This window comes from Aulonocara sp. 'chitande type north' Nkhata Bay, linkage group LG11 (assembly GCF_057382095.1).
Source record: "Aulonocara sp. 'chitande type north' Nkhata Bay isolate Kocher_YH1m ecotype deep benthic linkage group LG11, A_spYH_male_GT1.1, whole genome shotgun sequence".
NCBI classification, from domain to species: domain Eukaryota; kingdom Metazoa; phylum Chordata; class Actinopteri; order Cichliformes; family Cichlidae; genus Aulonocara; species Aulonocara sp. 'chitande type north' Nkhata Bay.
This window is the reverse complement of record NC_141354.1, coordinates 21593341-21610035: the sequence shown is the minus strand read 5'-3', so window position 1 is coordinate 21610035 and position 16695 is coordinate 21593341. Positions and strand designations below refer to the sequence as shown.

Sequence of the window (16695 nt, the reverse complement as noted above, 5' to 3'; positions counted from 1 at the left end):
TGGAGGCTTGATAGGCAACATGATGACATCATAATATTTAATGCATGGAAAAGGTTTTGTGGATATAAATAAGATGTTGTTTTTATGAACTCCAAATCATAAAACGTTTTTAAGGTGTTATGTGTGCTTGAATACTACAATTTCAGCCTGCTGTAAGGTGGACAGTTTCTAAGGAACATGATGGCTTTATAATGTCTGATTTCGATGAGAACCTCCAGGGGCCTACAATGTACATGTGTGCTAGTTTTGATGTTTTCTTGGCAAATGAGCAGGATGGGACTCAAACTTAATGATAAAAAACATGGATAAATCTGTGTCAATTAGATAAGATGCAAAAGTGTAGAAGCATTTTCTCAGTTTCATGAAATATAATTATAATAATAATAATAATAATAATAATAATAATAATAATAATAAGAAGAAGAAGAAGAAGAAGAAGAAGAAGAAGAAGAAGAACTTTATTTATCCCGAGGGAAATTCTTTTGTCATGTACATGCTCAAAGCAGCAGGAGAGACAGAGGAACAGATGAATAAGATATACAATATATACAATAAGAATAGTAGTATACAGTAATATACAGTAGGATAGTGCAAGACATAGTATCAAATAACTCTAACGAAGTAATATATATAACTATATCCTGGAGAATAAATAACTTAACTATCAAGATAGTTGAAACTGCTCGATTTAACTGTCCACACAAACTTACAACACGCTCCAGTGCTCGTAAATCCCAACTGCCCACAACAGCCTTGTCCCACAATAGCTGTACCTCCTGACAGTCTCCATCAACTTCTTATCAAGTGGCACTGTCTCCTTCTCCAGTCTTCTCCTCAGACAGCCTGACACCCCAGATTCCCATGTCAGAAATAGAGATGGGCCGAAGGAGGACAACGACTCGAGGAGAAGCAAACATGCAAAAGAGCACAGGAATTTCTGTTTGCAGCGGAGGGGGCAAAAGTCGGAGCGGCCAAAGAGAGATGGAGTGGGATTTAATGACATGTTGATGACAGGCTGGAGGGGAGTATGCAATGCTCCTGCAGGAGCGGAGAAAGAGAAGGGTGTAAGATGAGCCATACTGGCTTGTATAGCTGTGAATAGAGGTCTGCTCTTTTACACTACGACAGAGTGCGTCTTCATACCTGCACTGATCGTACATGACGAGAAACAGGGGCAGTGAAATCTCCAGCTGTGCATCAATGTGTAATTTCCGCCTTGGCTAGTTATGGGTCACAGGTTCCCCGAGGCTCAATTTGCTCGAGCATGGATGAATGATCAGTCTGTGGTGCATGAGGGTTATTCCTAATGTGGTGGGGAAACAAGAACCATTTTTTCTATATAAATGTATTAAAAGCCATACGTCCACCTATCCATCCACCCATGTGCACCTGTGACAAAAGCCACTGTGGGCAGGATGATGACGAAAATAAGAGGCATTTTTAAACTGTTAAACGGAAGATTACTTGCTTACTTGTTGAGCACTAGTTGACAAGTCAGACGCTGATTACTTTATAGTTTCGTGGAGACCGAAAATTAAGCAGAACAGAATGTAAACATCATTAGTTACAATTTTATAGCTTGTTTTTAGAGAGGTTCTGTCTGCATGTGGCCACAAACCATGTGACGTCAGGCATTTTTGAACATGCGATGATCATGATTACAAAGCAGGGTCAAGTGAATAAAGCCCAAATCCCAGAGGCCTGCCCCCTGGCAACCACCAGTTGCTAAGGAAATTACGTGTTCCCCAGCTGGTTGACAAAAATCTCCTTGAAATTGCTTTAGTTGCTACCAAATTGCCACCATATGCACAGAAGATGGCAACTCATCCATAAACACTCACCAGCGATAGGGAAACTGTGAAAGTGCAACTCAATCATAAAATAAAACATAAATAAAAAATGTTTGCATTCAAAGTAAAAGTTGGACCTTTTAAAACGTCCTACCTGATAGTGCAGATAAGTGAGCATCTTCCACGCAAACCGCAGCAATTGTTCAATGACCAAAGCAATCACAAGGAGGTTTTTGACGCAGCATCTTCTTTGCAGCTGATTTCACCTGGAGGAGCCACTCGCCTCTCAGCTGAGGAACAGCAATGTGCCCACGGCGTCGCACGAGAAATCTTTATCATTTAAAAAACAAAGCAAACGTTGTAGTTTAACAGGAGGGATGTTTTCTACTACCTGTTCTTAGAGAACAGTGATTTCCTGTGCTTCACACAGGTAGCTAGCATCTACTGTCTAAACCTTTATATTTACCCACTAGAGTGCTTGTTTGAACCTCATGTTTCCACCTAATGCATCCAACTGAGGCTCGCTCTTGTTTTATTTTCCACTTCCTTCACTCTTATAATTTTTTTTCTATCCTCTTTTTCTTTATCAGTAAGAATTTTTACAGTTACTTCTGTTGTTCCACCATCCATCATTTCATCCACCTGGGAAGGTTAACAGTCTGTCCTCTTTTTGTTTTTTTTTGTTTTTTTGATATCATATCCAGTGAGAGGCAGAACTGCAGAGTGAAAGAAACGCTTACAGGGAAGCAGTGCTTCTATACTGCCAACACTGTGAAACTTTTTTGGATTTTTCAGTAACAAATTTGAAACACAAAGCTTTTGGGGTCTTCTATAATTTAACAAGAACTGTATTTGAAGGATGCTGCGATTAAATATGCATACTCATTCAAAACCAGGTGAATATTTCTGAGTGCCAAGACTTTTAAAAAAAAACACTACGTGAGACGACATTTTTTGTGCCCACCAGCCTCTAAAATTAAGAATTCAGAATGCATTTTTCAGATGCCTTCTTAGCGTCTTGTTGGAGTCTGCTGGTTCTCACGGTGAGCTGCATGTGTGTGTGTGTCTGGTGTGTGTTTGTATGTGTGTGTGTTTAGGCTTAGCTGCAGGTCGGGAGCAAAAGCAAAGAACAACAGCCATAACAGCTGTAGAAACAGTAACTCGAGCCCAACAGAGACTTTGTGGAGGGACAAAGAATCAATTTGCATTCCAGCAACTATACAATACAATATAAAGATATAACACAAACCAACACTTTTACTGCGCGTGAGTGACCGCTACAGCCAGTGACCCGTGGCATCGAGCTGACAAACCAGCTTTCAAAATCAGCACGACACGGTGGATCGCGGGCCTCCTGCGTATCGCTCCCTTAAAAATAACTCTGCAAACTATAATTTCAGAAGAGAAACATCGCAGCTGCCGAGTTATATTTTCTGTGCCGTGTGTGGAAATCCCACGGCTCAAGTTCTTTGGGCTCAGCACTCCTCCTGCTAGGTGGCCACTTTTATCTGAAAATAATCAATGGAGCCAACAAGTACAAACATGACCCAAGAAATAAACACACATATTGGCTGAAAATGTATTGACGGTCCTGTAAGCCCCGAGCTCTTGTTAGAAAGTATGAATGAGAGCAGAAAAATCGATCTATTTTCAGGCAGGCCTGCCTTTGGAGATGGGTGATCAGATTTCAGCAGAGATACAGATGGATGATGGGTGCCAGGACGTATGCATGCATGTGTGTGGTTGCGTGTCTGTGCCTGCGTGAGTTTTACTGGGTCGTGGTGTGGCCGCGGGGGTGCATGGGGGGCGGGGGGGGGGGGGGGGGGGGGTAGCTTTGCAGAGAGATTACCCAGTTTGCTGGGAAATAGAGGGGGCAGGAGGCAGATTTTCTTTTCTAAGGGGGTCCCAAATCCATTCCTAAAGAGTCACAAGATTATAAAGCCTAGATTGAGCTAGTAGATTACAGGGATGAGACACCATGTGAACGTCTGTGATGTGAGGTGAGGGACTGTGGTTCTCTAAATAATATACCTCCACTAGGCCCCTTCCTCCTCACTAACAAACTGATTATCCTGGCGGGTGGGGGGGTATTGTTATTGGCCTTAGGTGGCTGTATCATTTATAACATCTGCTTTATAATTTCTTAAAAATTTGTATGTATTTTGATGGCTCATTTATACTTCTAAACCTTTTTGGCATTTTGTTCGGTTTAACTGTTTTAGGAGAATCCCAAAAAGTTGATTCTGTTCATCCTGGACGTTTTTTTGGAATCAACTTCTTGAGATTTCCTTACCAGGATGATCGAGCATGCATCAATACGTTCAGAAGAATCATGAAAGTGCATAGTTTCTTGAGATTAACATCTTGTGTAATGTAGCAGGCCCACATTACACCGGTTTTAGAATCGCTGCATTGGCTCCCCGTGTGTTTCAGGATCGATTTTAAAGTTCTTTTATTGGTTTTTAAATGTCTTAATGGTCTTGGGCCTTCTTATCTCTCAGATCTGCTTTTACCATACGAACCCTCGCGGACCCTGAGGTCCTCTGGTACTGGCCTTTTGATTGTCCCTAAAGTCAGGACACATACTCACGGAGAGGCAGCTTTTCAGTGGTATGGTCCTCGTCTGTGGAACAGCCTGCCGGAGGAGCTCAGGGCCGCAGAGAACGTATATGTTTTTAAGAACAGGCTCAAGACCCACCTTTTTAATTTAGGTTTTACTTAGCGTTTATTTATTTTATGCTTATTTATTCTATCCTGTTATTCTATTATTAATTTAGGCTTTACCTAATATTTATTGATTTTATTCTTATTCATTTTTTTAATCTTTATATTTATATTTATATTGTATCCCGTTCTTATTTATTTTATCATTTTACCCTGTATATATCCTATTGTGTCATATCTCCAGTGTTTCCTCGGAGGGGGCTCTCTGCACCGGGGCTGTGATCGACCGTGGCTGCTGGGGCTCTGGGGGTCCTCTCAGCCTGGCTGTGGGGCTTCTTTGCCTCCCTCCTGCTGTGTGCCCAGCCCGGAGGCTGCGGTCTGTGACCGGCTCCTGGTGCAGACGGCTCCCTGACGGCTCATGCGAACCCAGCCCAATTTTTACTCTTTAAGTGTGCGTGTGTGCGTGTGTGCGTGTGTGTGTGTGTGTGTGGGGGGGGGGGGGGGGGGGGGATATGTGTGTATTCACATCATTTATGTTAATGAGAGTGTGGGGTGGGCTGCTTTTAACTATGTAAAGCACTTTGTGCTACATTTTTTTGTATGAAAAGTGCTTTATAAATAAAGACTGACTGAGACTGATTGATTGTTTCTGAATGACACGAGTCGCTCCACACTAACAGTTTAGGCAGGTCAGCTTTTTTAAAACACGCAGACATCCACACATTATCACTTGAGGATTAACAAGGCCACTGAAACAGAGGTCATAACAACCCTGCAGAGAGCTGAGTCTAACTTCAAAAAAGTCAAGTCGCCACCTTATCTATGCAGACACACTGCAAACAGTGGAGATTAACCCTGAAAACTGCTTTGTCTGCCTGTTTGTTTGGTGGATCTCCTCCTTTTAGCTGATAAACCTATCAGGGTGATGTCTGGTGCAAAGTTACAGCTAATCTGTCAAAGTTCTCTCCCTGAAAATGACCTCTCTGCAGTGATTCTGAAATGTCCACTTACTTAAATATACTAATGGCCATTACTTTGGGGCATTAGTGTAATTTCTGTAAACAAGAAGGGCCATTAGGGAGCAGATAAGCAGCCTTGGAGGACGTTTTATATTGTGACCGCTGCTGGCTGCGATTTCATGTTAAATCGACAGGAATAAATGAGCAGTGCTTTAGAAACGCTAAACTTTTGCAAATCAAAAAAGAGAAAAGAACTATTGCACAGTTAATTTAGAAGTGGTTTTGTAAAGAAGAAAATGATTGTCGCATTTACTCACACCAAAATGGATGGTGTGTATCCCTTTTTCATAAAACAATGGAGAAGGAAAAATCTCCCCTAGACTACACTGTATATACAGTAAGTGTTCATGTGCCTCCCTCACATAAGCCACAATTTTGCCTCAAGCAGGTGTGCTGTGGTAAGCTGCTGAAAGAGACCAGTCATTGTTTTTGCGAGAACATCTTTGGTCCCGTAGTTCGACTTCCAGATGTGCCCGCTGTGCCGCGTGTGACTCACCTCGTTTGTTGAGACACTCGACACAACAGCGTCATACCTGAGCGCTACCAGACATTTCTGTCTGCCTGTGAGGGCTTTCATAAGCGCTATGTCTATTTTGCTTTTACAACCCTTTTCATAATTTTGCTGATAAATCTTCTCTTCCCCCCCTGCGTCTGATCTTAGATTTTTTTTGGCCCATGTTTCTTTTACTGATTAACCTCATTTCATAATCTCAGTATAACATTTGAGACCTTGAGCTGTAATCTTGAAGACAAACTTCTTAGGCTCTGGCACAGTCCGGTCACTTTGGCCGGCTGATTTATGGACTGGTGTTGGCCAAGCGAGGTCACAAAGGGACGGACGATGGAAACGCAACAGCTTACAACATAATCACATGGTAGTTTGTTCCAAAGTCATCAGACTGTGCTACGTATTAAAACTTGTTCCACTGACCTCATGTGCTGCTGTTTTAAGTCTGTTAGCAAATCCATAAAGAAAATAGTTTGTGGATAACCAGATTTGCCTCTGCGGATTGAGAAAGCATCTCTATATATATAATACAAATTTAATCTTTTTGTATTTTAGATTGCCTAACCTTCTAGAGTCCTACTCAGAGTATGTAAACCTTTGTAACATTAACCTGGGTCCTTAATTACCACCATTATTGCTATACACCATCATGGTTACAAAGGTAACCCCCTCTACAAAAAGAGATCTTGGATATAAACACAATTAACTCATCTTCTCTCAGGTTTGGGCTTTTGTTATATAATTAAGGCAGGCTCACAGATCTTTGTGGGGTTGCTTTTCTCTTAAGTAATTGCAGTGTGTGGCACAGAGCCCAAGGCAAGCAATGAAGAAGAGTGAAGAAACAAGAAAATAGTGTGTTCTTGTCTGTGTTTTGTCTCTGTGGATGAGGGGGATGGTGAGATATTTGTGTTGCACTGTGAGCCAAAAGTGAACCAAATGGCAAAGGCTTACGGGACTTTGAGAGTGTGGCGGTCACACACCTGTCTGACAGGACCACAAGTGATAAAAGAGTTTTACGCTATGGGACCAGTATGAGCATGTGTGCATGAGTGACTTGGATTAACGGTCGAGTCCCCAGAGCTGAAAGTGCTCCTGCTCTGTGTATATGGGCGCACTGCATGAAAGCAAGTTGTTTTGGCATCCGTCAGATTATTTTGTTTAAACTTCTCGCAGAACTGAAATTACAGCAGGTTAACGAGAAGCCGTGGCAGCGAACCAGCGTCCACAAAGGCAGGATATACTCAAAGTGGAGTGACTCCATTATTAATTTGCTTGTGCTTTTCCTGCTTTGACACATGAATGCCTGCTTGCTGAGGAAGGTCTTGCCCAAAACCACACTGGTCCTGAGATGAGATCTTATCAGGCAGACTAAGAGAAAACACCTGTGAGAGTCTACTGAGGGTCTTAAGTGCATATAAAAAACATGAACCATGATCACATGAGGGAAAAATCAGATTTAAAAAAAACTGGTACCGACTCTACCTGAAATCCAACATCCCCACAGACATTCCCATGCTTTGACTTTCAGAAAAGGACTCTGTCACCGTGACTTTACCCACTTGTTCTTGTTTTTAATGTGTTTTCATTTTTATTGTTTAAGCATTTTAAGCCTTAATGCACTTAAAACTTATGAGATACTCAAAATAAATCCACTATGGCACTGCGTTGAAAGGAAAAACTGTCAATGGAGTCCAAAACCATTTTTGTCTGCAGGCTGTAAATATGTGCTGTAAAGTTAAGCATTATGTCACTGCAACCTCCAGGGACTGACCCACTTTTTGAGTCAGCCTGAAGTGGTCATTTGAGGAACTGTGTTGGCTACCTTTTCACCCCAGATGTTGCTTATTGTGTCCCCAGTGGGTGATTCATGTGTATTAGCAAGTAGCAACAATGTAGCCTTGAACCTCGAGTCTTACAAGAGCACATCTGTTCTTTCTAACTCAACATGCACAGACTTCTATATTTTTTAACTCTGGGTTTTCAGAGCTAACAGAGGCTGACAAAATTGCATTACCAAACAGCTTGTATGGATTAAAGTAGCCTTATCGCTAAGACCTTTAAACAGACATCTTTGAGTAAAATCAGTAGTGCTCTTTGGTCTCACTGTTCATCAGTTTTGTGACAGCTTTACTGTGTGTAGTTGTTACATTTAAAGAAAGAAAGCTCTGATAAACCAGTCTCCAAGGAGGAGTCAACAGAGACCACAAAGCTAACCTTAAATAATGATAGCCTTTCAGCTTTTGTCTGGGAAGAGATTTGGTAACTTAATCTACTGCCAAAGCGACTGAAAATCTTTAACCTACGCCACTTTAGCCTTTTCCTCTTGAAGATATCCACATAAATAAAGTCAGAACTCATGAAAACTGCAGTACATGCAGTACTTGTGTGTTGTTTTTTTCCCTTCAGCTTGTGATCTCAGCAAAAATGGTTTCGAGCACCGATAAGCAGCTCATTATTTCTGAGCTCCCCGAGATGCATTTTAAACAAAACTACCAGACGTCACAGACCCCTCAGGTACCCAGTTGTGCCTCTGTGCACTCTCCCTCGTCTCCCCCCGCGTAAACTGAGTTTGTTTGATCAAGGCCGATCAGCAAGCACTCCAGCGGGTGGTGAAAGAAGCTGGCAGAATTATTGGAACAAGTCTGCCAGAGATCAGTAATATCTTCCCCACTCGCTGTCTGAGGAGGGTGCACAGTATCCTGCGGGACCAACATCACCCTGCGCGCCACCTTTTCCATCTGCTGCCCTCAGGGAGAAGGTACAGGTCTATACAGGCCAGAACATCCAGACTGGCCAACAGCCTGAATCCACAGGCTGTGAGGCTCCTGAACTCTCTGCCCCCCTCTCACGGACAATAACCATATCCAACTTCTTAATAGCAATGAACTGGTCTGCATTGGTGCATCATATCTTTATTCTCTTCCCCCTCCTGCCCCCCCCCCCCCCCCCCCCCTCTTTCTTAAATAGATAACTATCATATCTGATATCATATCTCACAGTACAATAATATTGAATGGGTTGCATTGTTGTATTTTGTCATGTTTCTCAGGTCTTTGTCTGAATTTCTACGAACATTATTGCTAAGGATTGTCTTATTGCATTGGAGTCACACTGGGTTAAATATGTACACTTGGGTTTTAAGGGGTATTTATTATTTTCTTCTTTTTTTTTGGGTTGTATGGAAGCCCCAAACGCAATTTCATTGTTCTTGACAATGACAATAAATAAATAAATACTGCCTGCTCGCCTTCTGATGCTTTCATGCTCTACAAACCTCATTTCCACCGAGCATTGCTGACTTGATGTCATGAAACTAAAATATGGACCTCAAAACATCAAGACAGTAGTCCCCGCCAATCAGCCCAAAAATCAGCCCTTTTGGAATAAATGTTCAGTCTGAGTTTGTTTGAAATATGCAAGAAACACGAGTTTGTCACTGAGCTGCGAGTGGGGAAAGATCTCTTCTGACTCAAACAGAGACGGCTGATGTGAAAGTCTGTACACAGCTAGTGAAACTGATTTCCCATGTCCCATTATGACAGGATAAAATCTGACTGACAGTATAAACACATAGAAATGGCACGAAACCATGGGGTTGAGATCGGGCTACGCTCGCTTGCATCATTTTCGCATCATTATTGTGTGTTGCCAAATTCATATAGAAATCCCAAGAAAGACTCCTAAATTTAAAAAGGAAGCTCTGTTCTATCTGAGGAAACATGACACAGTAAGAGAGAGGAAATGGGTGTGAAAAACAGGACACGAAAGAGATGAAGGAAGTGGGATATGAGGAGGAAAATGGGCTATTTTTGACAGGGTATCTGATCAGGCTGTTGTCATGTTTATAAAAGACTGATTTGATGTAAATGTGAAGGACATGAAGGCAGAAAAAAAGGACAGTTGAATATATGCTATACTAAATTTAAGAGGTGAAGAGAACCCCCTGCTGGCCAGAGGCAGAATTTCGTGTTCTAGATTTTTAAAAAAGGTTCGAGTCAAAGCTTCTAAAAACAACCATCACAGAGATCAGCAAATGAATGAATTTTTTTCCAATATTGCTCAAAAGTTAACATTTTTCAGTCACGTGTTCATACCTTACAAGAACTTCAGTGCAATAGTCTTTATTATTATATACCGAAAACAGCAGAATAAAACAGAATAAAACATGGAATAAGGCATAAATCACAAAAGAACAGAAATAATACCATAATAAGTCAATTTTTTTTTTAAATCACAACATTTTAAAAGTCAAAAAACTCACACATTTCAGTCTCAGTCACAATCACAAAATCCAAGTCATCGGTTTTACCGGCTTTATCTCACCAGGCGTACATACGTGTCAAATAAATGTGCTCCACATTTTGCATTCCTGAAGTTTAAGAGAAACTCAGAAGATTATGTAGTATCTACATCACACTGCCAAATTACCTTTCTATAATCCGCTGGCCTCTGAACAGGTTAAGTGAGATAATCCCTGTCTAATCCTGCTATCACTGCCTTTAATCTCTTAATCCGGTTTTTGTTAAACTACAGATTAGATCAAGTTTGCTGACAGGTGTGGAGGCACATGTTCGTGGTGAAAGAAGCACTTTAGGGAAGTAAGTGTAGTCATACAACTGCAAAAACAAAACACTGCCGTGTGCTGCCTAAACCAGTGTGGTCGTCACCAAAATTCTGCCTTACTGCATTCTCTGTGCTGCGGTTAGATGGTAAAGAGACAACTCAGGTCTGGGTGCCCACCTCATCTCCCAGAAATAATTCAGAATTTCATAAATTAGCATAGTGACTTTTAATACAGGCAACTTTTTTTCACAAGTAGTAGTGGTTGGAGTTCAATCACTGGTCCGGGATATGAACACTACCTCTGGCTCTGTGCAGGCAGAGAAATGGAAGCTCTCTTTGTTAAGTGTCGCCTATGACCTACACGTCCTCTTTACTCTTACATAAATAGACTGACCTTTAAGTAATGGGGAACCAAAGATTACAAAAAACTAAATAAACAAGAACACTGATTTTCTTTTTATGTCTCAACCAGCAATCAGGCCATTGGTAGTAATGTGGCTGTGAACACACGTTTTCTGGAGCGTATAATAGCTGACAATACAGAGGGACTTCAAGAGGCGCCAGTTTAGTTACAGGATATCCTTTGCAAAATTTACCTTCCTCCTACATCTACCACCCTCCTCATGTTGTTTATTTTCTTTTACTTTCTCCTCCACCGTGTTTCTAATTGGTCTTGGTCTTCAGCTCTGCCAGCTTGCTGGTAACAAAGTTCCATTTGAAAGACGCATCCTCGTTGCCTCCTCCCAGCGAGACATACTTGGAGAAGCTATTGTTGCTCCTTCCTCCCCCTTCACTCTGCTCTCCCTCAGTGACCTGCCCATCCTGCTGACTTTCCACCCCTCCAGCCTCTATCACCCCTTCCTCACCTTCCCCTGTTGCTGCCTCGTTCTCAGCAGCAGCGGCGGCGGCCGCAGCAGCTTCGGCCTGTTTCTTGGCTGCCCAGTTGGACGCAAAGCTATCCCAGAATCCCGTGCGCCTGGTGGGTCGCGGAGGCTCCTCGGGCTTTGCTGCAAGCGGACTGAGAATTTAGACAAAGCAGTAGGTGCTTTAAATTATGAAACAACTGATGAAGATTTTAGATTTTAAATAACTTAAGTTTTAAAATTACATGTAAACACAAAGACTTTATAAGAAAGGCTTCAATAGTGATTAATCCAACAATCATTCCTTTATGAAATAGACAAAAAAGACAGATTTTGGCCAGTAAGTATCCTAGATTTTCAGAAAATAAGAATTTATGTCTTCCAGTAATTATCTTCATTTCTATTTGTTTTTTTATTAAACCTCCTTTTTCCCTTTCAGTTCAGTCTGTACACCAATTTTGGCCAAAACATTTCTTTGGGTCAGTGCAACGAAAGTAAAACTTCAACCTTATGAGTTACAAAATCGGATAAAGGTGTGATCTCAGTTGGAAAGTGTAAAGCTCTGTTTCACCAGCAACATCAATGTTCATGAATGCATGTGAGAAGATAGACGATTAAAAACTCACTGGTCAGCGACAGGGGGGCACTCAGTCTCCTCTAGGAGCTGGTGTTCATCATCTTTGTTGAAGATCGCTGATAGCCGATTCCAGCTTTTAGCTCCTGCCCCCTGCATCTTGACAAGGTCAGAGGTTAAAGTAGGGATTTAGTGCTGTCAAATATCACTTGACTAACGCTCCTCTGTCATATCTTTAGACATATGCTTAGCATGAACCTTTGCATGGATATTCTCACTTTACTCACTGCATCTGTGACCATTTTATAAAGTATTTGTGAAGCCTGCGTGATTAGTAAACGGACAGAAAATACCCTACAAGGTTTACAAGCACTGCCAGGGTTCACATACTTTCCTGGCCAGCTGGGAGACAGCATTGGGCCCCTCCTCCTCCTGCACTGGACTCATATCATTCTCCACCTCTGTGACCTGCAACACCAGTAAACAGAACAATATTTCATTAACCTGTCCACACACAGTCTGGTCGCAACAAACTGTCTAAGTTTAATGCACAACACAGAATCTGTGCACAGCAGTCGCCATCTGGTGCGTATTGTGGGTACTGCAAGCTGAGGCAGACCTAGCTTAAACACACATGACACTATTATATGAACTACTGGAGACTAAAAATAAATTGCCACCACAGAAAAATGTTTAATATTTCTTTATTAAAACTAACTTTAACATTTTGCACATTGTGTTTTAATTGCTTGTTTTTTCTCTTGACCAACTTACTAATTACTTAACAGTAGTATTTCCACATCAGTGGATGTTTTGACATAAGGAAGACTGATAGTCAAACGCTTTAGCAGTCTCTAATTTCACTAGAACGTGTGAAGCAATGGCAACTCAAATAGCAGTGATGACATCTCTGCATATCTATCTAGATGGAAACTATCTCTCCGGATTCCCTGTCGTCCTTGCAAATGCCCGGGCAGCTCAAGAGGCCACAATGTGAAGCAGTCAGCTGGCAGATCTGAATATGCCAGTGAGGAACCTGGCTATCTGTCTCGTCCGCCTGTCAGCCCGTCATTCACTGGAATGCCAACTAATCCGTTTGTTCAGCTCCTGTGCAGGATCGAATTTCTCAGCTCTCTGGAGATCTGGGTCAACGCAACACTGTTTCACGAGAACCAAGTCCTGCATCGAGTGCAGGTGTTGCCGTGAACATGAGCAGTGGGAAAAATCCAATCCAACAAAAACCACTAAAAAGAAAGTCGATGTCTGACCCTTGGAAAAGGTCACCGCGTAACTCCAAGACGTTCTGAGAGCTTTAAAAAGGTAGAAAAGAAAACGAAGAAAGTTCTGCTTCACATGAGTGTAATCGTCTATTAGTCCTTTCTCTGCGATAAAATGTTTTTATGTTTACTTAAGTCACCACAGGCATCTGAAATATGACTACAGACCAAGATTCAATAATGATTTTATGTAAGAAGATACCAGAGGTGTGGACTCGAGTCACATGACTTGGACTCGAGTCAGACTCGAGTCATTAATTTTATGACTTTAGACTTGACTTGAAAAAATGTTCTAAGACTTGTGACTTGACTTGGACTTTTACACCAATGACTTGGGACTTGAATTGGACTTGAACCGGTTTACTTGAAAAGACTTGATATTTTACCCCAAATATAAAATTTAACATGCATATTATATAGAGATTGAAAATGTGACGTCATTCACGGGTAGAACCGCAAAGGATTCTGGGAACTCGTGGCAAGCGGTACTAGCGCACGCAGGCTTTCAATTAAAATCAGTTACACAGCGATAAAAAGAAACACAAAAATGTCAAGAAGCTGTTGTATTATTAACTGCAATAGCCGGTCGCATGACAGCCACGGGAAGCCGACGGGTAAAGAGATCGGTTGTTATCGGATTACGTCGTTGAAGAGAAATCGTTCAAGCCATGTTTCCGAAGTAACAAAGATGCCACAGATGGCCTGGATTGCAGCCATTCAAAGATCAAATATAACATCCCAGAACACTCCAGCTCACAGGTTAGTCTGCTCCAAGCATTTACACGAAGGTCAGTGTTTTTTAGTAGTTAATACGTCATTTTCATAACATAATTAGTGATATAGGTTACAAGCAAGTCTGGCACTGAACAGAAATTGTCGCGCTATGCTCCTTTGTTTATTGTGCATAAATAGTGAATTGTCCTGACACAATATTGTGTTTCGCTTCTGTTATTATGGTACATTGACAAAAACATATACTTTTATTCACAGGATAAAACAGGTTTTTTGTATCACTAATTGCCCAGTATGATTACAGCATACAGTATTATTGTCACTGCTACATTTCTGTGATGCTACCAGAAATTATTTCCACTACTAATTAATTACCGTTGAGCTCAAAGGTCCTATTAATAAACGGTTAAGGAATGTGTATTTATGAAGACGATTTGTGAGACTGGTAAACTTATGATACGTACGATGGTCTTTCGTTCTACACGGTGCATTTCAAGGTCCTGCACCCATCCGTCGGTAAACTGTACCTGGGCTTGTTGCAGTGACCGGAAGTTACTAAACTTCATGAGTGTGTGCACTCACTCCAAGAACCGTATGATTATAAATATGCATATAAATATGCTAAGATGAGATAGCTGACTTCATCTAACTAGCAAATGGTGTCCAGGCTATGTTGGTGATACAGTTTTTTTTTTAATGTGTATGATATTTTTGTCATGCGATTTTAAAGCTGGTCCTACAACCGCATCCAAGAATAACATGCAGCTTATCTCAGAACTGTCGGTGAAAATTATTCTTGGAGCTAGGTTTAATTGAGCTGCATTTTAAAGAGGTGCAATTTCACAATTTGTGTATATTTTCTAAGTTCACTATTTTGTCATGTGTTGAGAAAAACACAGATTTTAAAATTACATGGTCTAATATTTACATTTAGCATAACTGCAACATTATTTTTTCGTTTTTTTTTAAAGACTCGAAAGGACTTGAAATTCAAAGTTTCAGACTTGTGACTTGACTCGGACTTTTACACCAGTGACTTGAGACTCGACTCTGACTTGCCTGACATTACTTGAGACTTGACTTGAGACTTGAGGATAAAGACTTGAGACTTACTTGAGACTTGCAAAACAATGACTTGGTCCCACCTCTGGAAGATACCAAGCAAAAGGGCATTCGATGACTGCTGAAAACATCCCATATTGCTTGCAGTGTTGCCTGTATTTTGGTTAAAAGCTGTTTAATTATTGCTGTGATTGCTCTTATGTATCTGGATTTCATTTTAAGTCCACATTTGTCTAACAGCAACTAATAAAAAAGTAGATTTGATGCATGTATATTTGTATGCACATGTTAGTAAACACAGTTTCATCAGAGTCGACTTGCCAGCGTGCATTAAGGCCAGCATTGCTGTTCCCAGGCCGAACATCTGTCTTAAAGTTCCCATTGCATGGAAAACAAATCAGCCCCGCAAGCTCATCTAACGCTGTGATGAATAAGAAATGATCAGCAAAACAAAACCAGCTGACTTTCTGACTTCTGTGCCAACAATTATGTCAGCTTTCTTGTACTTTAACCTCTTAAGCCCCAAGCCTAAGTCATCTCCTGCTTTTTCCCCCACATCAGGGGGCGTTGGGGCTTAAGAGTTTAAAGTGTTTCTGACAAACAAATTAATGAGTAACATGAGCAAATGTGGAGAAACATGTATGTATATTCTGTACCTCCTCGGCAGTGTCCTCCTCATATTCGGGATTAATAGTCTTCAGCACTTTGCTTTTATAAACCTTCCACATTGGATTCATACTTGCAGAAATAGATGCTCAACACTTGAGGGCAAGACCTGTGAAGATGCCTCTGCGCTCCACCCTCCACCGAGTCTCCACGTCCACCTTCAGCTCAGTTGGGCCGACTTTGGCCTGTTTCCATGCGTAACGTTCTCAGCAGATTATAAATGCAGGGAACTTGTTCAGAGCTGAGGCCCAAACTTTGTCATGCTGCTTCTCCTGGTCAGATTATGTCTGTCTCATTAAGCCAGCAGGGCTGACAGCTGCTTTCATCCCCACAGAGTGTCTGAACAGGTAAAGCTAGGAAGTTGCGCTGCTTGTGCATCCGCCTACGCAGGTATACACACACACACACACTAATTGTCAGCGTCACGGTACTGCCTTGGTTACCTGGAAACAGGTGTGGATTTCCTCATTCATATTTCAGAGGGTTTCTTTTGCAGAGCCAGAGGTCCATTGTCATCCTGTGCTGGTAGGATGGCTCCTATAACCTTGCCACACAAACACACCAATACAAACTAGTTTTTCAGAAAGTTGGAACTACTGTCTAAAAGGTAAATAAAATAATATAAATTCCACAAGTATTTAATTCAATTAGACCAAAGACCGCTTAATAAATGTTCAAAAGTGAAAAAGAAATCTAAAATGTCTTTATGATCTTTGCAGTTTACATGTGCAAACATAATTGCAAATGTTTCCCTGAACACAGGGTGTGCAGGTTGTCAGTGCTATTCAAATGTAAAAGGTTGTACATTTCCACCTTGATCTATTCTGTGTACATGAGCACAGAGCTTTGAGAAATTCATGTTCTGATAACATCCTCCCCCTCCTTCCACGTCCCGTCTTATTCAAGTAGCGAGCTGGAGGGGTGTTGTGTAAAAACGTGCAACAGTCGCTTGTAATCTGAACTGCATTTGAATTAAC

The 16695-nt window shown here is 41.4% G+C and overlaps 1 protein-coding gene across 1 annotated transcript; it reads right to left on the bottom strand.

Annotated features, from left to right (window-relative positions):
• Nucleotides 1-10119: 10119 nt before the first annotated feature.
• On the bottom strand, nt 10120-16050 carry LOC147318913 (uncharacterized protein C1orf232). The gene is made up of 4 exons (XM_086311099.1): nt 15709-16050; nt 12372-12449; nt 12034-12140; nt 10120-11562 (listed from the first exon to the last, which is right to left on the bottom strand). The coding sequence occupies exons 1-4, from the start codon at nt 15787-15789 to the stop codon at nt 11208-11210; spliced, it is 621 nt and encodes a 206-aa protein (XP_086167225.1). The 5' UTR covers nt 15790-16050; the 3' UTR covers nt 10120-11207.
• Nucleotides 16051-16695: the final 645 nt, after the last annotated feature.